Here is a 24489-nt window from a genome sequence, read left to right as displayed (position 1 = left end):
TTATTGATTTTTTTACAGAGAGGAAGGGAGAGGGATAGAGAGTTAAAAACATTGATAAGCATCCAATCAGCTGCCTCCTGCACACCCCGCACTGGGGATGTGCCTGAAACCAAGGTACATGCCCTTGACCGGAATCGAACCTGGGACCCTTTAGTCCACAGGCCGACGCTCTATCCACTGAGCTAAACCGGTCAGGGCTTGTCTTCCCTTTTTGCCTCTCTCTCTCTCTCTCTCTCTTTTTTATATGGAACGCTTCACGAATTTGTGTGTCATCCTTGCGCAGAGGCCATGCTGATCTTCTTTGCAAAGTTCCAATTTTAGTGGTATATGTGCTGCCAAAGCGAGCACCTTTCCGCCTCTGTGAAAGTGCTTTCTCCTCACCCCACAAGCCCTAACCTCCTCCTTCCCTGGCGGTGTGGGCTAACCACACGCTAAGGTTTACCCTCCTGAGAGCACTTGCATTTGTCCATGAAGAAGCAACATTCACCTCACCGTGGGTGTCGGGCTTTATTAGGGCAGTGACATTGCCAGCAAGGCTGGGTTTGTGCTGGGCCTGCCGCTCACCACTGTGTCCATGAGTAGGTTTCCCTCATCTCTCTGAGACTCAGTTTGATTGTCTGTAAAAATGGGATTTACTGGCATCTCTTTAGCCATCCCCTAGTGCTGTAGTGAAGAGAAAGTGGATCCGTGTTCGCACAAAGCATGTGTTAGCTGTAAGGTTCTGGACCGAAAGAGGGTTTGATGTTGCCATAACTTTGGTCTGGGCTGGGCCTTCCCACACCCTTCAATCACGCCTGAGTAGACGATGGCTGTGCATAGAAGCCACCTCCTTTCTCTTTTTTAAGGTAATTTTTTAAATTTTATTTTATATTTTTATTGATTTTAGAGAGAGGGAAGGAGAGGTGTGGAGAGACAGAAACACTGATGAGAGAGAATCATTGATCAGCTGCCTCTTACATGCCCCCTACTGGGATCGAGCCCACCACCAGAGTATGTGTCCTGAACGGGGGATCAAACCGTGACTCCTGGTTCCTGGTCCGATGCTCAACCACTGAGCCACACCTGCCAGGCAGAAGCCACCTCCCTATAATCTCCCAGCCAGCAGGTCCAGATGTGCTGAGGTCAGTCCCGGCCTTCCCGCCCTCCCCACAGCTGTCCCGGCATGCTTGGCGGGGCCATACCTCCCCCTCCCTCTCCATCTGGAGATTGGCTGCAACCTCTCAGGCCGAGAGCAAGTGGGATCCCTCCCAGGGGCTCAGATGGTCCAGCGGCCTCCCGACCGGTATCTCCCCTCTGAGAGCTCTGGGCGGGGTGGAGGCAGGCACCATAGCCAAGTGTCCGAGATTCCTCAGCCTCAGTTACAGCCTGACACTCAGGTCGCACTGGAATCATTATCGTTTCAGATGAGGAAACGGAGGCCCAGGACCTCACAGCCAGCAAGTGGCTGAGTCTCAGTCACTCAAGCCTAGGCCTCTTAAAAAAAAAAAAAATTATATATATATATATATATATATATATATATATATATATATATATATTAGTATATACATACTAGTATATATAGATATATATACTAATATATATATTAATACATATATACAGATATATATATTTCAGACAAAGGAAGGGAGAGGGAGAGAGAGATAGAAACATCAATGAGAGACAATCTTTGATCGGCTGCCTCCTGCACACCCCTACTGGGGATCGAGCCTACAACCTGGGCATGTGCCCTGATGGGGTATCGAACCGTGACCTCCTGGTTCATAGGTCGACACGCAAACCCAGGCCCCTCGGTGCTGTGCACTGACCCACTCCAGCGCCAGCACACAGGCCGCGGCCTGGGCCAGGCAGGCCTCCTGCGTCCTCTCAGGCTGGGGCTGGCCTCTGGGGACTGGGCCGCCTTGTTTCTGAGACTGAGGGAACGGCTCTGGAATAAGCAAGCTCGCAGGGAAGGCATCGGAGGCCAAGACCTTCAGTCCCCCTCAGCCCTCGCGGCCCTGCAGGGTCTGCCTTGGGCTCCTGTGAGCGGTTCTTCAGCACTCGGACGGGGCCTGGACCCAGGAAGCAGGAGTAGCCAGAACTGCCTTGGGTTAGTCCCACTAGGTTTTAGGTGACAAGCTCAAGTCCCGCGAATGCCCTCTCTCCTGCCCCCTAAACCCGCGATGCCCGTCATTCGCTTTCCTACTGGCAGATGAGGAGGCTGGTGTGAGAGCAGCTGGAGCCTTGTCTAAGGCAAGGGCAGCGCTGGGATTCGAGCCCAGGTCTGCGGGCCCCAAAGCCCATGCTCTAACACTGGGGTCTGGAATTCACTTGGGGGCCCCACCACACCGGGAAATGAAGCCATGAGGATCCCTGCAGGTGCCCCAGAGACAGCGCCTCTCCTCTCCCACCTTGTGGCCCGGGTCTGTTCTCCTCCCCTCCATCCCTCCTCTCCTGGGATCCCCAGAATAACCTGCAAGCAGGGGAAGTCACGCCCTCGGCCGGTGCTGCGCTGACTGTGGTGTTTGCTCAGCCTGCACCTGCCACAGCCCCACGGGTTCCACACGGCTGGCGGAAGCGCAAGTTTTGTGTGGGCCCCGGAAGCGTGCGGCTCTAGGCCAGCCACCTGCCCAGGTGCTGCTGGAACAGGAAACACCAAGCCCGGGCAGCCCCCGCCCCGGGCAGGCAAGGCTGCAGGATGTACAGGCCTGACTGAGCCCTCCGAGCCCCCAGGTGTGGGGCCAGGACCAGCACACAGGTGCTCGGGGGAGGAGCCTGCCTGTGGGTCCTGCGGCTGAGGGAGGATGGTCCCCCGCAGAGGAGGCCACCCTGCGAACCTCTGGCAGGAGAGGGAGGCAGGTCCAGAATGGGGGCCGCTCACCCCCTCTTTACAGAGGGTGGAGGGTCTGACCAAACAAGGAAGCATCTGTGATCATCAGAGTAGCAAAACCCAGCTCCCAGTTGGGGCGGGGCTTTCCTGGGCACCCCGTTATCACGAAAAGGCAAAGGGGCGTAGTGGTCCTTTCTGCAGGTGACCAGAGCTGAGGCTGACCTCCCCCTCTTCCTGCACTGCCGGGCCTGCAGCCTCAGGACGGGCTGAGAATGCAGCCTGCCCCTCTGCCCCCCCTCCCTTTCAGGGCGGACTGTGGCTGCAGTGGCATTAAAAGCCAGCACAGAGAAGGCGCCTGACCTTGGGGAGGAATGTGGAAAACGTCTGCAGTTTGGAGCGGAAAGCCCCCACCTAGGGCCCAGGAATGTGGGCTCCCAGCCAGGCAGCCTCCCTTCCAGTCCCCCCCAGGGAGATGTGCATGTGCTTGGGAGGAAAGGGGGGGGGGTGCAGGGTCCAGGAATGACACTGTTGGAGGCCCCGTGAGGTCACCTGGTGAAACTCCTGCCCTGGCTGGCGTTGCTTAGTGGTTAGAGCCTTGGCCTACGCACCTGATCAACAGCATGTACCTGGGGTGCGGGTTTGATCCCTAGCCCTGGTCGGGGGGAGTGCAGGAGACAACCAGTGGATATGACTCTCTCACGTTGTTTCTTGCTCTCCCTCCCTCCCTCTCTGAAAAAGGAACGAAAAAATATCCTCCAGTGGGATTAGCAACAACAAAAATGTTGCCCTGCTCCTGGTACCAGCATAGTGCCCTTTCTGGGCTCGTTAGGGCCTGGCCCTGCTCCTGGAGTCCCCTCATGGAGGCAGCTAAACTTTTGACTTCTCAGACCTACAGAACCACAGAATGTCAGAGCCCTTTGAAATTAGCAGCTACTGCACCCATCCCGTATTACAGATATGGAAACGGGTGCCCTGGGAGGGGGCGGGAAGGATGGGAGTTGGCCACAGGTACACTCACTACAGGCCAGGACTTTGGGGTAGGTGCTCTCCCCACCCTCTTGCTTCTAAAATGCTGGCAGCCAGCATCTTTCTCCTTTTAGGGAGACTCAAGCTCCCACAGTGTTCTTGCCAGGAACCCGGTGCCTTCTGCGGGTGCCCTTAACTTGCCAGGAGTGGGAGACGCAGCCAGAGGGCCTGGCCTCTATGCTAAGGCCCTGCTCCAGCTCTGGCTACAGAGCAGATAAGGCCACACTAAGGCCAACAGAGGCCCCTAGGGACTGAACCTAAGAATTAAGGAGTATGCTGCCCTCTCCTGGCCACCTCTGGGCAAGACTGCTGTTGTCCAGGCCTCCAGCTGCTGATCTTCTCCGAGCTAAGAAAATCTCCTTCCCCGCCTGTTGGACAGCACTCCAGGAGGGCAGGAGGAGGTAGGTGCCCTCTCACATAGGCTGAGCAAAGCAGCTGATCCCTTGTTCAATGTAGGACCTAGAGGAAGAAGACTTGAGGCCAATAGGTGAGGCCCGGTGTGTGTTACCCACCACAATGCTGGAGAGCCGGGAGACTCCCGGTTTCCACGGAGACAGCCTAATCAATCAACACAAGACAGGAAGGCTGAAAATTTAGAGGCTATTTATTTCTCCTAAGGTCCACAGCTGGCAGCCACTGCCCTCCCGTTCTAGGGGATTTCTCTCTCCTTTTCTGAGAAATCCCCTCTCTTCCTGGAAGTGCTCACGGGGAGGCTGGGATGTGAAGAGAAACCATACACAACACTCCGGAGCCTTAAAAAAATAAAGCCACAAACAACCTCCTCCACACAAGTACACACACACAAAATAAATAGACACATAAAAGAGAAGCTTCGCTCCTCCTGTCCTGGCTCGAAAGGCTGCTTGGGAGAGGGGCTGGGTGGCGCTGCCCGCTTCTCCCGGCCAGGATGATCCAGAGGCTAAATGGTATGGAAGTGCCTGACAGCCAAGAATAAGCCCTGGCTTCAGCTCTGTAGGCATCAGGGACAGATGAACAAATAAATAAATAAATAGAGCCCAGCGCGCCCCCAGGGGCCTAAGGGCTTAGGCTGAGGCTCAGGGCCCCTGGGGCCTGTTTCCCTGAAAAAGCAGATCCAGTGACAGGCAGAAAGAAGAACAGGGAAAACTCCAGTCCAAAGTCACACCCAGCAGGCCTCCAGGGCCTGCATCCTCCAGCTCCCAAAAGGGCCAGCCCAGAACCTAGCCTCAAACCTTCTCTCTGGCCCAGCCCAGCAGGTGCCCAAGGCTGGGAAGGCCCTCCCTCTCTCTGGGGCCAGCAAAGCCTCAGAGGGAGCAGCGAGGGCCACCAGGTGGGCTCCTGGGGAAGCTGAGGCACGGCCCTCTCCTGCTCCTGTGCTCACGGGCCTTCCTGCCTGGCTGCATCCCAGTCAGCTGGGAGACATCCTTGTGCAAATGTAAGCAATCAAAACAGTCCCTGCCGGTGTCCTCCTCTGCTCCATCTGGCCACAGATGTCCCCACCACCTCCAGCCAGGGCTGCTCTGGAGGTCCCCCTCTAGCCAACAGGGAGAAGGTGACAGACAGAAGCAACAACAGAGAAGGGGCAGGAGCTGCTGGAATGAACAGTTTGGTCAAGAGGCCAAACCAGACACATGAAAAAGTCCAAGGGAGTGGGGAGTCCCAAGATCCCTCCTGGAGAGCCAGGGCCAGATGGGGGCCAGGGGAGCACGGGGTAGGGACCAGCTGGCCACTCAGCTGGGCAGCAGCACGTGCTCCAGGAGGTAGGTGAGGGAGTCCCAGTGCTTCCAGAGGAGGAAGAGCATGAGGACCAGGAGGGCAGTGCTGGTGATGCGCAGGCGCGTCTTCATGAGGGGCGTGATGAAGTTGGCGATGGTGGACACGAACACCAGAAGCACGGCCATGAGCGCCAGGATCACGTTGATGAACTTGCCCAGCAGCGCCCTTGCGTTGGCGTTCTCCACGCCCTCCAGCTGCACCACCTGCTGCTGCTGCTGCTGCAGCTCTAGCTTGGTGACCCGGGTCAGGCAGGACTCCACGGCCTCCTGTGGGGACAGAGGGTGGGCCCATGAGAGAGGGACAGTGCACAGGCTCCCCCTCCACAGGCCAGGCAGTTATAGGCTGAGCAGCTGCAGCTGTGGGCAGAGCCCTTTACTTATGACTTTCTGGGCAGGCTGGTAGCAAACTGGAGTCTTGATTAATGTGGGAAGGGGCGGAGCTGGCCCAATCCCAGCTTCCTCTTGAGGCACTGGGAACTCCCATCATTCATGGGCAGGGCTGCGATCACAGAGCCGGGGGCACCGGCGGCCCTCGCCCGTCAGCTTGCCTTTGCACAGTGCATACCCTGCCCAGGCCGCTCCGCTCTTATCTCACCTCACCCCACACTACCCGCTTCACCCATGTGTCCGTCTGCCCCAGCTGATGCAATAGCCTGTGCCCGCCACCCCCCACTTGGTAAAGCCTCACCCTCTGGCTGCTGCCAGCTGTCAGCACACCTGGGGCCTCCTCAGAAGGGTCCCTGGTTGTACCTGGATGTCCCGAGCCCTCTCATAGGACTGGTAGGCCACCTTCTCCTCCATGCTGGCCAGCTCCTGCTTCAGGTTGCTCATCTCATTCTGGTGAAGCTCGGTCAGGTCATTGAGTTGCTCCTCCAGCCGCTCGTACCTGGCAGAGGGAGGATGTGTGACACCAGGCCTGGCTCTCGAGCCTCCCTTCTCTCCCCGGGATCAATTCCATTCATTCTCAACCGTCACTCAACCCGCCCCATGTGTTCAGCGACACCAATGAAAGGTACTACTTACACAGCACTTCTCAGGAGCAGGTGTTGTGCTAAGCACTTCACCCAGATTACCTCATAGGATCATCATCACAACCCACAAGCCAAGTACTAGTCACCCCCATTTTGCAGATAAAAAGACTGAGGCACAGAAGGTTAAGGAATTTGCCCTGAGCTAAGATGCTCTCCTGGGTACCGGGCACACCGGAATATAGAGTAACAATCCCTGCTCTGAAGGCACGAATATTGAAAGATGACTCTTAGGTGGGGGTGGTTAGTTTCCAGGCAGGATTCCAAACCTCCTTCATATAAACGAACAAGAAAAAGGCCAGGCAGCTCAGTTGGTTAGAGCGCCCCCAGTACAATGTTGCTGATTTGATCCCCAGTTGGGAACATACAAGAATCAACCAATTACTGCATAAGTGAGTGGAAGAACAAATCGATGTCTCTCACTCTCTCTTCCTCTCTCTCTCAAAACAATAAATATGTTTTTAAAATATATTTTTATTGACTTCAGAGAGGAAAGGAGAGGGAGAGAGAGATAGAAACATCAATGATGGGAGAGAATCATTGATCAGCTGCCTCCTGCATGCCCCCTCCTGGGGATCAAGCTTGCAACCCGGGCATGTGCCCTTGACTGGAATCGAACCTGGGACCCTTCAGTCCACAGGCCGATGGTCTATCCACTGAGCCAAACCAGCTAGGGCTAAATAATTTTTTTAAAAAGAAAAAGTGCTAAGGATAAAATCCCCAAGAATCCCAGGGAGCGAGTGCCAATGCCACATGAGAGGCACAGAGCAGAAGAGCAGGTGGGCAGAGGGGAGGAGGGCTGTAGCTCAATGCACACTGACGTGCCGGAGACTGACACCCTTTAACTTCACAGGTTTGGTTTCATTCAATCCTCACGGACATTTCAAGCAGGGATTCACGTTCTTCCCTCACACAGACAAGGGAACCAGGTGCTGAGTACAGTAAGGGCTTTGTCAATAGTAAACAGTAAACAGTAAAGAGTAGAGCTGGGATTTGAACCCGGGTCACCTGACTCCAGAGTCAGTGCTCCTCACCAGAGGAGAGGCCATGTAGCTGGTCCCTGCCTCGGTTTCCCCTTCTGTACACAGAGCACATACAATCAAGTGGGGATGCTCACAGCTCCTGAGACAGGCAGAGCCTCCCTCCCATAGGCCTGTACTCCCGTCTCCCTGCCCAGACCAGAGGAGGCTTCCAGCAGCGCAGGGCCCTGTGGATGCTCTTCCACTTGCTCCACAGCCCTGCGCCTGAGCCCTGGGCCCCGCACCTCAGGCCAGGGGTGGCTGGGCGGAGGCGAGGGTGGAGGAGCACCCACCTGTAGCGCTCCTCCTGCAGGCACTGGGTCATGTAGGTGTAGTCCCTCTGCAGCTGAGACTTCAGGTCCTCCATCGAGTCCTCCAGGTGCGACTGTCCCTCCTTGATCTCCCGCAGCTCATCCACCAGAGCATCCAGGTTTCCGGGCGCCCCGTACAGTGTGTTCGACTTGGGGCTCCCCAGCACCCCGGTGGGCCCGGCCCCGGAGTTGCTGCCAACCCCGGCGGAGCTGGCGCTGGCGCTGGAACACTCGTCGTCGCTGCCGTACTTGGGGCTGGACACGAGCGTGGCGCTGCCACTCAGGGTCCGGGCCGCCTCCTCGGGAGGCCCGTCCTCCAGGGGGTCCTTCAGGTGGGCGATGTTGTCGGCGCTGCCAAACTTGTTGCGGATCAGGCTGGCGAACTCCCGGGGCTTGGACACCACGGCAGTGTGGGTGGCCTGCGAGAGGCCCGAGAGGCTGCCCCTGACGCCCTCCACCACGCCGCCGCCGAAGCCGCTGATGCCGGCGCGCACGTTGGCGCCCACGTCCTTCAGCCCCTGCTGCATGTCCCGCAGCACGTCCTTGGGCTGCCGCGAGGGCCCGTTCTGCTCGATCTCCCGCAGGCGCCGGCGGTAGTGCTCCAGCTTCTTGTGCAGCTGTGCGATGGTCTGGGCGGACTTCTGGTTCTTCTTCTCGAACACCTGCTTGATGCGCGACACCTGCTGCTTGTCCGCGTTGTTGGCCAGCTTGAGGTACTCCGCCACGTTGTCGTCCCGCGCCTCCTGCTCGATCTTGATCTGCTCCGTGATCTTCAGGATCTTCTGGTGCAGGTGCTCGATGGCGGCCTTGGTCCGATGAGGGTCGGGGGCCCCGTCCGGCACGTCCAGGCTGATGGGGCCGTCGGTGTCCCCATGGCCGGGGCCGCTGGAGAGGCTCAGGCCCACGAGGTCCCCCTTGTCAACCTAGGGGAGGAGGCAAGCAGAGGAAGCCTGGGTCCACCAGGAAACCACGGGAGGGAGCCCCTGACACCTGCGGACCTGGCTTCTCTACCTACAAAGTGGAGGCAGGTGACGGGGAACCTCAGGAAGAGGTTCAGCATGACAACAGAATCCCTTTCAGCCACCCTCACTCACCTGCCACCTGCTATCCACCTGATCCCACAATGGCCCTGAGTGCAGTCCAGGCAGAGGGGTGCCTCCTCGGGGCAGAGTTCACGTGACTATGAGCAGTCAGGCCTCCTGCCCACATGGACCACGCGGGCTGAGGCTTCACTGGAGCCACAGGGTTGAATTCTCAGGGATGAGACAAGCTGTCCCTCCGGACCCAACCTCCCCACCGGCTCCTGCCTTGAGCGGCCTCTCGCTCAGACCTGACCGGAGCCCACACTTTGGCCCCAGCGCTGGCACAGGAAGCTCCCCGCCCTCCCCACCCCGGCTTCTCTAATGCAGTTCAGCGGGTCACCCCACTTCTGCTGCACCCTCCCGGCCCGTTACCTTCCAGGTCACTGGGATTGTCGGCAACCTCTTCCGCTTCATGATGGTGGGAGCGCCCGACCCTGCCCAGGCTCCCAGAACTGGGGGGGGGGAGCGCCCCCTGCCACCCTGCTGGCCAGCTCCCCGAAGCCTCTGTCCCAGAAGTAACCCACAGGCTGAGGGAAGCAGGCAGCGGTCTGGGGCCCAGAGGTACCAGCTGCCCTGCTGGGAAGGGGCTGGATGTGCAGGAAAGAGATGACAGCCCTTCCTCGCCAGCAGGCAAGCAGGCCCCTGACCCTCAGTGAGTCAGGGTTAGCACAAAGGAAAGAGAGACTGATAAGGGGGTGGGGGGAGAGCAGGGAGGAAGGGAAGGTCACAGAAGACAGGAAAGATGGGAAACGCAGGTCAGATGAGGGCGGGTGGGCCTGGAGCTTTGTCCTCCAGGGCCGGCTCCCCCCAGCCTGTTGGAAGATCTCTCTCCACAACCGAGTCTCAGTGTCTTATCGCCACGCAACAGCGGAAGCAGCAGGAAATGGCTCAACCCCATGTATTTTTACACACCCCAACTCGGCTGGGTCACATCATCGCTTTTTATATGTCTGGGGGCAGGGGCGGGGTGAGGTCTATGTGGGGGAAGGGGTCAAACACAAAGCAAGTGGCCCAGTCACATGCTCCAGAACTGGAAACAGCCCATGCCAATTACAGGCAGAAGTCACCCAACTCAAGGTCCGCCGAGATACCAAGTAGTGAAAACACGACTGAAAACAATGGCCCCGCCGTCCTCGGGAGCCAGGGGAGGGCGGCTCCTCCTGGCCTTCCTCTGGGGCCTTTTCAGGTCGGGGTTCCACTGGGAACGCTGGGGACACCGAGGTCCCTTCCCCACCTCTCCTGCAGTCAGGACTTCCCTCTTACATTCGCTTGGGTCTCCCCTCGTGTCCCCTGGCCCTCCTGCCACACGCTCATCCCGGCAGGACGCTGCTCCTCTGACTTGCTGGCCTGGAACAGCAGAGGCGCCCAGGCCACAGCCCCTCACGTGGTCTGTCCCCAGGTCTAATGGCCCCACCCGTCTGACCTAAAACCGAGCCTGCAGTTAGACCCTTCCTCCTACGCTGCTCCCTGCAGTGACGGCCAACAGCCCATCTCAACTGTCCTGCCCCTCGGTGTCCCCACCGGCGACACAGGGGTGACCAGATCTACTCTCAGGCCTGTGGTGAGGGTCACATAGGACCGGGAGTTGAGTGATCAGCACTGCTCTTCTGCAGGGCACACAGAAGGCACTCAAAATGCTGTGGGGTCTACGCAGCACCGTTCTTTTTCAGGGCAGGAATGACATGTATTTAAGAGATTATACCAACAAGTTTACTCAGTGTTGACGCGGCAATATAGGAAGTGAACGATACAAAATTCTATCTGCAACGCGTAGCTTTACAATGAAGGAACCTGACCCTCTCATAAGGCCCCTGTGTTTTCCAAAGAAACTCAACTCCTTCCCTCTTCTCCACGCTCTTCCTGGAGAGAGAATTCCCAGAGAACGAGCTTGCATCTGGCTGCGTCGCTGCCTGAGGCTCAGCACTGCCGTTCGCTCATCCTTATAACGAGGAGGGTGGCCGCGGTCCCAGCGTCTTGGAGGAGCGTGGGAGGCACTAATGAGACGCGTTCGGAGAAGCTGTGAAAAGTGGAGGTGCTTCGGGACTGCGAGGGAGTGTACGCAGCTCTGCTCTGGCAGCCTGGAGTCTGGCCCCCGTTGGAGGCCAGCTAGCTTACACATGGAGAGCAGAGTTGAAGCTGGCTGTGAAACCCCAGGATCGAGAGGAGAACAACACTGGTGAAACCAGTTGGAGTCTGATGGTGGGCTGCAGTGACCTGGGGCTGGGACCCTGGCCCCCTCGCCCACCCCCTTCTCTGCCCTGGGGTCCTGCAGCAGGACACCAGCCTCCTCGCGGCTCCTCCACTCCCCACTCACTGAGGTCTGCCATGCCTGGGTCCTGCTGGTCGTCTCCAGTCACAGAACATCCCCTTCGCCCTCGTCACCATGGAGGAAGGGAGCACGCAGGAGTAAGGGGGCGCTCTCCACGCCCTGGCCTCCCCAGGCACCCCCTACAGCAGCGGTGTCCTTTAAGGACTGAAGGGAGAGGGGGTGGCTGAGCAAATGAGAGCCAAGGAGGTGGCAGAAGACGGGCAGAGGGACAAGGAGGGAGGGTGCTTCAACTAAGGAAGGAAAAAGAGAGCACAGAAGGAGAAAGCTGTTAAGAGGGATGTTACAAGCAGAGAATGAGGAAAGGAGAAAGATTTGAAAAAAACAGCAAAAGCAAAGAGACAGGCGATAGGACCCATGCTGGGAACAGAAAGGGCACTAAACTTGCGGTCAGACACCAGTTTAGAATCCCAGCTTTCACTTAGCAGCTGTGCACCCTTGGATCTGTCATTAACTTTTCTGAGACTCAGTTTTCACATCTAGAAAAGGGGTGTAATTCTACCTACACCAAAGGGTTATCAGGAAGATGAAACAAGTCACTCTGAGTAAGTCAAGAGTGGCAGTACAACCTCAGGGCATACAGAAGGCGCTCAAAAACAAGTAAGGATAAATTAAGCAACATTTCACACCGACTGGAATGACTGTAATTTTAAAAAGGAAAATAACAACCGTTGGCAAGGATGTGGAGAAATTAGAACCCTCACAGCTTGCTGGTGGGAATGTAAAATGGTGCAGCCACTGTGGAAAACAATTTAGTGGTTCCTCAAAGTTAAACATGGAATTACCAAATGAAATGACCCAGCAATTCTGCTCCTAGGTATATACCCAAAACAATTGAAAATGGGTATTCAAATAAATACTTGTGCATAATGTTCATCGCAGTACTATTCACAATAGCCAGAGGGTGGACACAACTCAAATGCCCATCAAATAGTAAATGGCAAACAAAGTTGGTCAATCTATACAATGGAATATTATGTTTTTGGCCATAAAAGGAATGAAGTACTGACACGTGCTACAACACTGCAAACCTCAGAACATTACACTAAGTGAAAGAAACTAGATACAAAGGGTCATTATTAAATGATCCCATTTATATGAAACATCCAGAACAGTTAAATCCATAGAGACAGAAGGCAGCTTAGTGGTGGCCAGGGCTGGGAGGCAGAAATGGGGAGTGGCTGCTTGATGGATACAGGCTTCCTTTGGGAGTGAGGACAATGTTCTGGAACTAGAGGTGATGGTTGCACACCTGGAAGTGTGCAAGGCCAGGGTCCTCCCACCTGCTAGCCTGGGCTGCAGGTCCAACCAATGTCCTATTGTGGAGGGTATGTGGGTCCTTCATCTTATAGCCCCATTTGCAGGAGAGCAGAGGTTGTTGCTAACTCACTGCCAACCCCCTTCCTGGGGCTGGGTGAGTAAAAAGAAGAGCAACACTGGTCACTCAATCCCGGTCACTAGCGGGTGGAACTCCAGGGTCCCCCAGCCCAGGGCACAAACGGCGTTGGCTACAGAGGCATCACTGTTCCTCTCTCAACACTGTCAGGGGCTCACCTGGCCCAGGGCCCCTCCCCCCCTCTCCGGCCTGAGAGGGGCTGGACACTCCACAGGTACCTGACCCCGCATTAACCCCTGCGCACAGGCTGGGCAAGGTCTGAGAGGAGATTGTGGAGCGAGGCCATGCCTCTTCCGTGAGCCCCTTCTACGCCAGGCCATTCGGGAGGCCACGGCACGCTCCCTGTGCAGGGTGCCCGCCAGCCAGGGCCCGCGTCAAAGCCCTGACTCTTCACAGAGACTGGGCTCCGGGAAGTGCGGATGAACGTCCTGGAGGAGCCAGAACCGGGACGCTGTCTTTAGGGTCCAGGGCCCTACCTGCCCTTTCCCTCTCCCTGCCCCTGTGAGACCCTGGAAGCAGCCCTGCACATGGCTCACAGGGCCTGGCCTCCCCTCCCTGCCCCCCGCCCCCAGCCACTCTAAGCAAAACCAGATTAGGCACTGGGCCAGATTATAGGAGCTCCCCAGCCCTGGCTCCCTGGCCTCCTCCCTCCTCCCAGGCCTGAGCTCATGTCCTCGTGTTAAGCCGGCCCAGGCACGGGACAGCGGCCCTTCCTCCGCACACTAGCCCAGCAGCCTGGCCCCGAGGCCGGGAGCACACAGGAGACATTGTGGACCAGAAAGCACCCCAGCCCACGTGGAGCTCTGTGTGGGAGGGAACGGGTCCTAACGATGGTGTGTGCTCCACACCTGAGCTCCCAGTTCCCAGGAGACTGCAGAGGGGCCTAGACTGACCCCCACCCCCAGGGACAGGCAGTGCCTTCCTAGATGTACAGAGAGCTCCTGGGGGGTCCCCAGAGCCGCTGACACAGAGATGGGCGTCCAGTCCTGCCCAGGGGCGGGAAGCCAGCACTAAGGTAGGTCGCTCTTACACGAAAAGAGCTCTCGGGTTCCTGTGCTTCCCTTTAAGAGGACACGGCAGCCGGTCACTCGGGAAGAGCTGCCCTGAGGTTCCCTCCCAGGGTCGGGAAAGGGGGTCGGAACTGCCCTGGCTGTGGGCCTGGCCAAGCGGGTCAAGGTCCTCTCAGGACACGGCCCAGAGCAGGGCCTGGGCTTCCAGTGGCTAAAGGCCCAGCAGGCGAGTGAGTCAGGAGCTGCCTGTCCCAGGCGACTCAGCAAGATGCCTCCATCTGCTCACTTCTGGCCCCGTGACTGATCGGAGCACCCCTCCCAGGATGGAGAACCCCCAGATTCCCTTTTCCTATGAGCTCCCAGAGGGCGAGGGAGGGAGGTACGCCAGGCCAGGCGGAGAGGAAAATCCATGGCCGACTACAGTCCTTCAGCGCGAAGAGGCAGCTGGGAGGGAGGGAACCGGACATCTCCCATTCCAACCTGGCACTCCAGCCATGGCAGGCAGGATCATTACCCCAGCTCTCGGTCCTGGCATCAGGGGCTGCCCCCCTTTCACCAAGTCAGCGGGCACAGCTGCTGGGCTGCTGGCTCTCTCTCTTCCTGAGACATGCGGCATCACAGCTGACACGAGCACCCTCAGGTGGAGACAGGAATGGGAGAGCAGAGGGGAGCACATTAGCCCGCCCAGTGGTCCCACCGGTGCCTGAGAGCCTGAGCTTTTCTCCAGAGGGCTGGGAGGCAAATGCTTAGATAACGGGGTACACAGGGGGCAGCAGGTCTGTACACTAGGCCTGTTCACTGGGGTAAAGTGGAGTGAAAAACTGCAGTAACATCCCCACCTCCACACGGGGGCCTCGAGGGGCAGGGCAGATGCGCAGGCTCTCCCGGCCTCTGTGGTTTACAAGCAACCTCACGCTGCTACAAGGATTCCGAAGTGCAGGGTACACACAGACGAAAAAGACCACTCATCCTTTCATGCTGCACCCACGATCTCAAGGCAGCGCCACGGGCTGAGGCTTTGATCAGCCTCCTCCTGCAGCCAGCGACACTCCCCCCACCCTGTCCCTAGGGGACACCCCTCATTAGCCCTCAGCTGCCAGGCCTTTTCCCTAGGTCCCCCCCTGGGTTCTGGTCAAAACCACACCCTCCACTCCATGGCCTCCTTCCCTACCCTGCTGACAATGCCCTTTTGTCCACACAAAAGTCCCATAGTACCCTCTCTCCTCACTCCCACAGACCCGATGAGGCCCCGAGCTGCCCTCCCACCTGGGGGCTCCTCTGAGTTCTCCCAAAGCTCCCAGCGCCCAACATGTTGCTCCCTCTAGACTCTCCCACTGGCCCCCTGGGTCAGTGCTCATGGACAGTCACACTCCCCTCTGCCTGTCACTGTGTCTCCATGGACATAAACAGCCACACCAGGAACGCCCTTCTACGTAACTTCACATCAGCTCCTCCAGCCCCGGGTGGAGGGACATGTGGCTACTGGTTTCTGGAAGCATCAGTGCCGGGGTTCACTCGCCTCCTGCACAAGGTCCCCTCACAGGCCCCCCCAGCACTGGGCAGCCTGCGCCTGGAGGCCCAGTGCTCACCCCTCCTTCCTTCTCCCTCCACAAAGAGTTCTCTATAAGGGAGAGAAGGGGAGCCGCACCCTGAGCCCAGAGCACAGCCCGCCTGACAAACTGCCCAAGTGGCTTTCTCCATCACCCTGCCCCACCCATCAGCTACTCTCCTCCCACCCACCAGGGGCCTCACCCGTGTGGGTACCATTTCCTGAAGCTGTGCTGGTGCCGGGGTGCCGGGGGCTCTAGGGCCCCAGCTTTCTGCAGGCCGTGCAGGACCCCCGAGGTCACAGTCCCTGGGCAGCACTGGGCTTGCCGAGGGAAGCCGGGGCCTGCGAGCAGGGGTGCCGGCGCTCCCAGGCTCTGCAGCCGCCATCTCGCCTGAGGCCCAGCCCAAGGATTAGTGGCGGATTGCTCTGAGAGATTTCCCCCGCCCCTGGGGCTCTCGCACTGCTCCTTCCCATCTGGAAGGAGACAAAAGCGTTCACCGGGCGGTAGACCAAGCTCTGATGAGCTGTTGCCCAACCCACCCTGCCTGTCCCCAAGTCCAGCTGTTGCCATGTGAGTTCAGTGAGCACGGAAGACCCAGGGGTGACAGGAAGCAACTCTAACGTGTGCACCTGCATCATTTCTTGCCGTCGTGCATGCCTGGACCATCACAGCCCCTCCACCATCACAGCCCCTCTCACAAAAAAAGGTACAGTCCACCCTTCTTCAGCCTCCCAATGGGAGTGGGTCTCCTAGCCAGGCTTCCAGGATCGAAAGCTCTCCAAAGCCAACAGGGCTGGAGCCCAAAAGGGCTCCTTGCTGGATCCCTGCGCAGCCAGCTTAGCCAAGTCCTCTGCCTCTCCCTGCTGCCCTGCCCCCTGGCTTAAGGCACCACCCTCTCAATGCACCCTCCTTCCTCCAATACCCAGACTGCAGCCAGCCTCACCGGGGAATTCCTCTGCCCTGAGGTCCTCTCCTAGAAATCCACCCTGTGCTCTGGACACCCCTGCAGCTATTGCTCCACTAGCTTCTGCTCCCCCTCTCCCCCCGGCCCACCCCTACCCTCACCCCCAGCAGCACTGCCCAGGCAAAAACATCTAAGATAAAACTTAATGGTAAACTCACAGCAGCCTCTTCCTCCTTGACCTTCATCTTGACAGTATCGGCAGGAAATCCTGGGAATGGCCAGCAGAGGGGGCCAGAGGTTCACAGTTGAGGAGAGCAAGCTGTGAGGAGGGTAGTGGGGAGGCCACAGAGTTCTGGGGTCTGCTGCGTCTCTCTAAGGGCAGCTTCCCATGGCAGAGTCACCAGTCAGAGAAGACATGGATTCTGCACCCACTTGAGTCTGGTGAGGGACTCAAAGCTTAAATACTGAGGGTCAACATGGATCGTGCTGATGGGGTGGTTCCAAGTTCAAGAAGGTGTGAGGAGATAAGAAGGGCCCAGTGTTATCTCTGGGGCCCAGGGCCAGGTCCTGCAGCCAAAACACCAGGGGCAGGAATCCCCACCCGGGGCTTGTGAAAACCTTACAAATATTTGTGGTGGCCGATGACTTGGGGTTTGTGAGGACAGGAGCCCAACAAAAACAAAAACACAGATTCTCATTTCTGGGGCCAGCTCTGGCCTGAGGTCAGGGGTCAGGGACCACTTCGGCAGCCTCCTGTCTATAAAGGATAAGCTCTCTCAATTTTCACTTGACGCCTTGGCACTGAGCACTTGTCCTCTTGCATAATGTCTATGTATAAATAGGCCTGCTGTCCCTAGGAAGGCAGGGGTCAGATGGCAAATACGCCAGGCCCTGTGCTGCGCCCAGCATGAGACCGACCCTCCCTCAGTATTTATGTCTGTAAAGTGATTGTGTCATCTCACTCGGCTGCCACGGGAGACAGTCATCTACTGCAGCAGCAATGGAGATGGCCTGGTCCTCACACTCAAGACGACCCTCCCCAGCCCCTCCTCTCTATGCTCCCCCAAGCTAGGATTCCTAACCTCTCCTCCAGGAGCCCCGAGGTGGGAGGGGCTGAATGAGCTGAGCCCTGGGGTTCTCTCAGGACCCCTCACAGGTCCCGCTCCCCAGGCTGCCAAGGATCATGAAGGCTCAGAAGCACCCGGAAGAGCTTTCTACCAGGCCACACGGAACCACCAAGATGACCCTAAGGAGAGTCACCCCAACACGGCCGCTGGCATCCCCTAATGAGAGGATCCAGCTCCCCTCCAGACACACCTACCCAGCAGCACACTAACAAACGCAGGAAACGGCCGGTGGAGCTCAGGGGTGAAGCAACAGTCTGCTAAGAGGAAAGCAGCAAACAGGAAGCAGCGGTGCCTGCTGGGCAAGCCCGCAGGGGCGATCCCCGATCCTCCAGTCAGTTTCTGTCTGCATGTGAGGACTGTTCTCAAATCTGCCTCCTGCTCTGGGTGGGGAAGCAGGCGCCCAAGGCCTCCGGATGGACGGCGAGGGCCTGGGTCTCGGGTCCAGACCTGCTAAGGGACCCTGTTCGAGTCACCAGAGGCTCTGATACTCAGTGTCCACAACAGCAGTGGGAGGGCCTGAGAGGAGCGGGGGGGCTGGGGAGGCCCCTGGCTGAGAGTGGGCATACGGCAGGAAGGCACGGCGGTCCCCGGTGCTGGCTGGGACTCAGTGGCACACGGAGGGTGTGGAGCCAGAGGCTGCTGTCAGTCCTCGCCCTGCCGCTCAGGCTGTGTGGCCTCGCTCAGGCTGTGTGGCCTCGGACTCACTTCACAATTGCACGAGGCAGCAGCACCTACAAAGCCGCTGCCTGGAGGAAGAGGCCTTAGGGAATGAGACCAGGGCATCGGCGGGAAGAGGGGGATGAGCTGAGCCCTGGAGACTTCTTCTGAAGCCCAGCCTTGGTATTCTAGCTGCTCCCAGGCTGCAGTGAAGGTAAAATGGGAGCATAACACGTCATAGGTTTTACTTAATAGATGACTGGTCACCACCTGTGTATGTACACACACGCACGCACGCACGCACACACACACACACACATGCACATACACGTGTGCACACACACGCACACGCACACACATGCCATGGTCAGTATAGAAGGCCCCTGGAAGACTTTGCCTGGGACAGAAAAAGCCAGGAAAGTGGCTGCTGTAAGGACACAGCTGAGAGTGGCCGAAGGACACAGGAAGAGCTGCAGTGGGTGCTAAAGCCACAGGCTCTGAAAGCACAGGCGCCACAGAGCTCGGTAAGTGCCATTACGCGTCCTTCCTGGTAAGTCCTGGCCGTCCGCTGGCTGCCCTGCCACCTGCTCCGGGGCCTGGCACAGACGCAGGCCCCACCTCGCCAAGTCACTGGGGATGCGCAGGCCCAGGCAGCTGAGCGGTGGCAGGTGGCAGGCCTCACTCTCGCCACTTCTGCAAGTTAGCCTGAGTCCGGGGGCGACAGGTGGGCTCACGGCACCCTGGAAGGGGACCCTGGACGGAAGCCAGGTCCTGCTCGCAGGCTCTCCGCTCTGCGCACCCGGCGGGTCCCAGCCCTCTCCCACTGGGCTCCCTTCATTTCCATGCCAAGCCCCTTCTTTCTTTAACACTCTAAGTATTAAATTTTTCTTGTCTCTCCCTTTGCCCTTGTGATCATTCTTCAGTCCCTTCCTTTTTTAAATCTTCCTACTTACTTTTTTGTCTTGGGAGAAAAAAAAAGAAAGCGTGAACCACACATTCTGAAAGATGGGGAACCTGAGAAGTCAGTCTGTAGGAGCAAAGTCTAACGCTGAAAAGCAGCTAAATTTAGTGGCTCGGAATACAAGGTGAGGCCTTAAAAAAGTATCTCAGGCTCCAGATGAGTTGTCACATCTCTGTTAGCACTGCTCCGTGAAGGGCTCCGGTCTCTAAGGCTCACCTCTTGGACTTCGGGGCTTGGGAAATGGTCAGTATGCAGAGGTCTCTCACCTAACACTCACTTTTAGCTGCAGCCGGAAAGTGCACTTTCTCGGGAACCCCAGTTAGCAAGGAGCCTGGCCTCCCTCTGGGGAAATGCGGGAGGAGGTTCACATTCCTCAGGATGAACCAGAGGAACCAGGGTGGGTGGGGCGGGAGTGTTTCCCAGGGGCAGGTGGGCAGGCCTGGCCGAAGGGGCTGAAGAAGCAGGCAGCAAGGCCACCACCCAGAAAGCCATGGGGCGACATCGCATGCACACGCCACGCCACCTTTCAGCGGCTTCCAGGGAGGGAGGAGGCCATCTCTGCTACCCGCTGGTCCTTTGTCCGTCTGATGCCAGAGACACTCCTGTTTCCGGAGCCCTCCTGGGGCAACGTCATGAGCCAGATGCTGGGCAGTGGAGAGAACCACGCACCTAGGCTGCTTCTTAAAAAAATCAAAACTGGTGCCAGGCAGGTAAAGAGAGGGACGATGCCAAGGGTTTCCTGGCCACTCTATTCTCCTGGCGGAGGGGATCCTGACAGGGCTAAGAGAAGGTGACCCCGAGGAAAGCACTATTTGGGGGCAATTTTTAGGAAACAAAGCACCCTCCACTCCACCCTATTTGCCAAGAATAATTTCCAAGGGCTCCTTTCCACCAAAAGCGGAGGGAGGGTTGAACACAGAACTCTCAGGCCTCCTGCTGCCTCAAGGGCTCAGAGCTTCCCGGGAGCCGCCGTGAGTGACCGAAGGCGCTCTGCACCTGCAGCGTGCTGTGCTGCCCGGGGAGGCGCAGAGGGACGTGCCCAGCATGCCCCAGGGGCTGGCCCACGATGGCGCTGAGCCCCCGAGGAGTCGTGCGACCCAGCTAGTATTAGGGTGTGGAGCTGCCTCTGCAGTCAGGGAAGAAACCTTATATCAGGAAGTTAGTGTTACAGGCTCTGGTCTTTCCAGGGCAGGCTTCGCCTTTCCAGCCGCCCCGAGGAGGCCTCCTGGGCGCGGTATCACCTTGGATCCGAGCTCGCTGTTGTGAGCCTGTTGAATTATTCACTAGCTATGGATACTGGCCTCGCTCTGGGGTCCCGGGGGTGGGGTATCTGGAGAGATGGAAAAGGATGCAGGGAGAATCCTCCAAATCCAGACTTGGGTGAAGGTCGAAAAGGACAAAGGAGTCAGGGGCATCCGATCCGTCTCTGCAGGAGGTGGGAAGTGGGCCGGGGGCACCAAGAACAGTCAGACAAGCTGCTTGCAACACCCCAACGCCTGTTGCTGGAGAGAGGAGAGAAGGCGACTGTTCTTAGAAACTTCACTCATTGCCTCCAGCCCCCCTACTGCAAAACCGGGGAGCCCCTGGGAGCCCAGAAGGAAGGCAATAGGTGGTGTGCACTCCTCTCTGCTCCTATGTCAGTGCCCTCTGCCTCAGAGGGTATAAATAGAGAAAGCCCAAACTGTGCCTATGAAAAGAAAGAAGAGGCAGAGGCGGGGATCAGGTTCGTGATACTGTATTTCCATTGCCTCATCTGGCACCAGAGGGGGCGAGGGTCATGTTTCACATCTCAGGGATGTGCTGGATCAGGGAGGAATGTGCCTATGTCTGGGAGACCTGTGCCAGCTCCCATGCCCCATGCCCACATCACCAGCGCCGGCTCCTCGCTGTCTGGAGCCAGATGACAGGGCTCCTCTTGCTGCAGACGGTTATCGCGCTGGCATGGGGGCTGACACCAGACCCTTCTGCGCAACTTCCCTTGGCAGTGCTGGGGCGTGCGTGTCAGAGGGTGCCGAGGCCCAGGCTGAGGCCGACGACCCTGAGGGAGCAGGCTGGGGGCCTGACTGGTGTCGCCCACCTGTGTCTGGGCCGGCATCATCTCAGCCCTCAGGGGCTGAGCCTGAGCTTGGAGACAAGCAGGTGGCGAGCACATGACATCAGGTCTGGGCGAGGTAATGTGATGTTACCTAACTGCACCCGGGGACTCTGTACTCTCAGAAGCCAGAGCTAATCTGGGAGCACTGGGAACTTTCTATCTAGAAAGAAAGTCATGGATGTCAGTGGGGAAAGGATGAAGAAAGCCTAATTCCAGGGCCAGGTGCCTGTGGGGACACTGCCTGAGCCCACGGTCGGTTCTAAAAGTCGAGAGGAAGCTGCTGCTCATGCCCTCTGGGGCCAGAGCTTTAGGTAAGGGGCAGAGTCCTCATGTTTGGCCCCTCCCCTGACTGGCAAGACCCTAAAAGGAAAGGGGATTCCCCTGAAACTGGAATTCAAATCAGACTAAAGAGAGAACTTTCTTTAAAATGAAAGTGCAACTGACAGACAATATTATATTAGTTTCAGGTGCATAACAGCGATGCAGCATTTCTATGCCTTACAAAGTGTCCCCCGCAATAACATTTATGTAACTTACAAAGTGACCCCCGCAATAACATTTATGTAACTTACAAAATGACCCCCGCAATACGTGTGACCCTCGGACACCATGCAAAGTTATGACGACACTATTGATTATTCCCTGTGCTGTGCACAACTTGGCTTGCCAGATACCGTAAGGCAGACTGCTGTGGTGGGGCCTGGAGGCCCCTGGGAAATCCGGGCTTTTAATCACTGGGATTGGAAGCAAGAGTTTGTGGCAAATCACAGAGCTGCCTGCCTTGGCCGTGGAGGCTCTTCTGAGGCCACGGGGCTGGCTGCCTCTGGCCCTGCGCCGCCTAAGGAGCCTCTCCAGGCAGGAGGTGGGGGGAGAGAGAAGGGAAATAGGATGAAATCTGGAGGAGGGAAGAGAGACAGCAGCTGTCCTCCCCAGCAACTGGCACAGACTCGAGCAGGTACAGAGTGACTGTGACCGGGAGCAGCGCCACAGGCTCCAAAGCGCATGCATCTGCGCGGACAGGCCGAGGGACCCCTTCGGCCTCCCGTGTAACTTGCCTACAAGTTCAGACCCATCGGCAGGCCGCACAGATGAATGGCCTGGCCTCCCCAGCTGCCGAGGGGACATGTTTGGAAACCTCTCTCAGCAGAGCCGACCCCACCCACCTTGAACCAGCAGGCTCCCAGACATAAATAAACCAGAGCCCTTGTGCCTGCCAAGCTCTGTCTTCTTGGCAAGAGCCTCAGGCAGAGGGCGGCCCCTCACCCCCACCCCCCACCCCCAGCACAGAGGGGTGCTTATTTACGCCAGGCGGAGGGGAAGTCCCCCTGAGGCTGAATCTGGTGGAGGAGTGTCCGGAGCCGGCCCTGCTTTAGCTGATGAGCCACTGGTTTCCCCAGCTGGGCCTGGAGATAACACCTCCACAGGCGCAGGGAACTGTCCAGTCATGACATCATCTCCTCCTCCTCACTCCTCAGCACCTGGTCCTCTCCCCACCCTGCCTGCCCTCGAAGCCGGAGGGGGGGCGGGGGGCAGCAGGCTGGCCTGTCCGTAAAAGCCCTCCTGCCACTGGGCCCTCCTTGCTGGTCTCTGAAGGCTGCCCAGACACCCTCTGTGAGCTCCCAGCTCCCCACCCGCCATGCTGCTCCCTGTGCTCAGAGGGGATGGAGCACACTGCACAGAGGGGAAAGGGCGAGGAGGGCAAGGTCAGGGGCTGCTGGGCAGAGCTGGCTGTAACCCACACTCCTGCGCCACGGAGCCTCCCGGGGACACCATGCACAGCCCAGAGGGGCGGGAGGAATGTGGTGACAGCTGGGGAGAGGTTTTTGTGGTTTTTTTAAAATTTGTTTTAATCCTCACCTGAGGATATTTTTTCCATTGCTTTTCAGAGAGAGGGGGAGGGAGGGAGGGAGGGAGGGAGAGAGGGAGGAAAAGAGGGAAGGAGAAAGAAACATCGATGTGAGAGACACATCAATCGGCTGCCTCTTGCACACACCCCGACTGGGGACAGGGAGCAAACCTGCAACCCAGGTGTGTGCCCTTAACTGGGACTTGAACCCTTTGGTGCACAGGCCAATGCTCTACCCACTTAGCCACGCCAGCCAGGGCAGGGGAGAGGTTGTAAACAAGGCTGGAAGGGAAGCAATGAACGATCCAGACAGGAAGGAACAGGAGAAAAGGGACACGGGCCGCTAACCCCTGCCAATCCGCTCCCAGGTAATGAAGGCAGGAGGAAAGAGTTACTCAATTTTCCTGAGTACACATTTTCTAGAAACTGCTGCTCAGCAAAGAAAACATTAAAACAGAGGGTAGGAACTCATCCGCTGAGGCAGCCCATATCCACTGTCACTTCACCTATGACCAGTGGCTCCTGCTGCAGCCGCGGGAATTCCCAGGAGCAGGCCACACTCCGATGGGGACCCAGACGTCGTGTCACCTGCCTTCTCTGTTCACCTGCCAATGCCCCAGTGTGCCAGCAGATGCTGACAATGTTTCTCCACTTTATAGATATAAGACAGAGTAGTTACCTTGCTCAGTGTCACACAAATAATAGAAAGCAGAATGGTGAGGCTGAGATGACAACTTTGTTGTTGTTTTAAAGGGACTCATTTAAGGCACAACCTCAAAGACAGCTAACTGGGTTTGAAGAGAACAAATGACAGCCAGACCATATCACCAGGGCAGAACTGCGGCTGGGGCTGGGGGCCCCATCCTGTCCCTCTGCGGAGCCCAAGCTCTCCTCGGGGCTCCAGGGCCCCTACTTTCTTAGGTTGGGGTCGGGTGAGCCTCTCCAGGGCAGCCCAGGAACTTCGGCTGCCTCCGGGGTGTTTTGATAACTCAACCCCCGAGAGGACTCTGGACGGGGCTCTGGTCCGAAAGCCAGCTGGTGCATTCTAAACAATGGCAAGGGGTGTTGTAGTGAGGGAGGCTTATGAATTAAAAATAGATGCTAGTAATCACCAGGGAGCTTGCAGAGAGCATGTGGGGCTGTGTTTACTCGAGAGAGAAGAATACCTCCTATTCATGCCAGAGACCAGGGGGAACCACCACAGCTTCTCACACCAACCAATGGCCTCTGGGTCTGGGCAAGTCAGCTGACAGAGCAGCCCCCCCCCCTCCCCCCGACCTAGAAGGATCCCCCCAGGGCCACACCAGTCCCTGGAGGGACAGCTCCAGGTTCGGCAGCTGTGTAACCGAGGGAAATGTCAACAAGGAGATCAAGCCACCCTCCCTGGGCCGAGGCAAACCTGCTCACGGGAGATCTTGCATAAAAACATCGGATCTAGTCTCCTCCCTGCCATGAACGAGCCGGGTACCCTCAGACAAGCAGCCCCTTGATTCCTCCCTCTAAGCCTCAGTCTATCCAGCTGTAAAACGCAGATCATAATGCCTGCTTCACAGGGATGTTAGTAAGATTAACCAGGCAGTGCACGTGA

General features: G+C 57.7%; 1 protein-coding gene and 1 non-coding gene across 5 annotated transcripts in view; both read right to left on the bottom strand.

Annotated features, from left to right (window-relative positions):
* Window positions 1-238: 238 nt before the first annotated feature.
* On the bottom strand, window positions 239-348 carry LOC118673883. Its single transcript, XR_004973535.1, has one exon. It is a non-coding gene; the product is annotated as a U6 spliceosomal RNA (small nuclear RNA).
* A 4072-nt stretch (window positions 349-4420) lies between these two features.
* Window positions 4421-24489, bottom strand: part of TMCC2 (transmembrane and coiled-coil domain family 2) — a 36966-nt gene continuing 16897 nt past the window's right edge. For 2 of the 4 annotated variants that reach the window (XM_036343204.1, XM_036343206.1), the window contains exons 3-5: window positions 7930-8870; window positions 6340-6475; window positions 4421-5856 (exon numbers count right to left, since the gene is read on the bottom strand). In XM_036343204.1, the coding sequence (XP_036199097.1) occupies window positions 5545-5856; window positions 6340-6475; window positions 7930-8870 (1389 nt within the window). In that variant the 3' untranslated portion in view covers window positions 4421-5544. Of the gene's footprint in view, window positions 5857-6339; window positions 6476-7929; window positions 8871-9401; window positions 9459-16433; window positions 16670-24489 lie in introns of those variants that run through there. The other 2 variants (XM_036343208.1, XM_036343207.1) reach the window with 2 other exon arrangements.

Source organism: Myotis myotis, unplaced genomic scaffold (genome assembly GCF_014108235.1).
Source record: "Myotis myotis isolate mMyoMyo1 unplaced genomic scaffold, mMyoMyo1.p scaffold_m19_p_18, whole genome shotgun sequence".
NCBI lineage: Eukaryota > Metazoa > Chordata > Mammalia > Chiroptera > Vespertilionidae > Myotis > Myotis myotis.
Note: the sequence above shows the minus strand (reverse complement) of the source record. Positions and strands in the feature narration are given on the sequence as shown.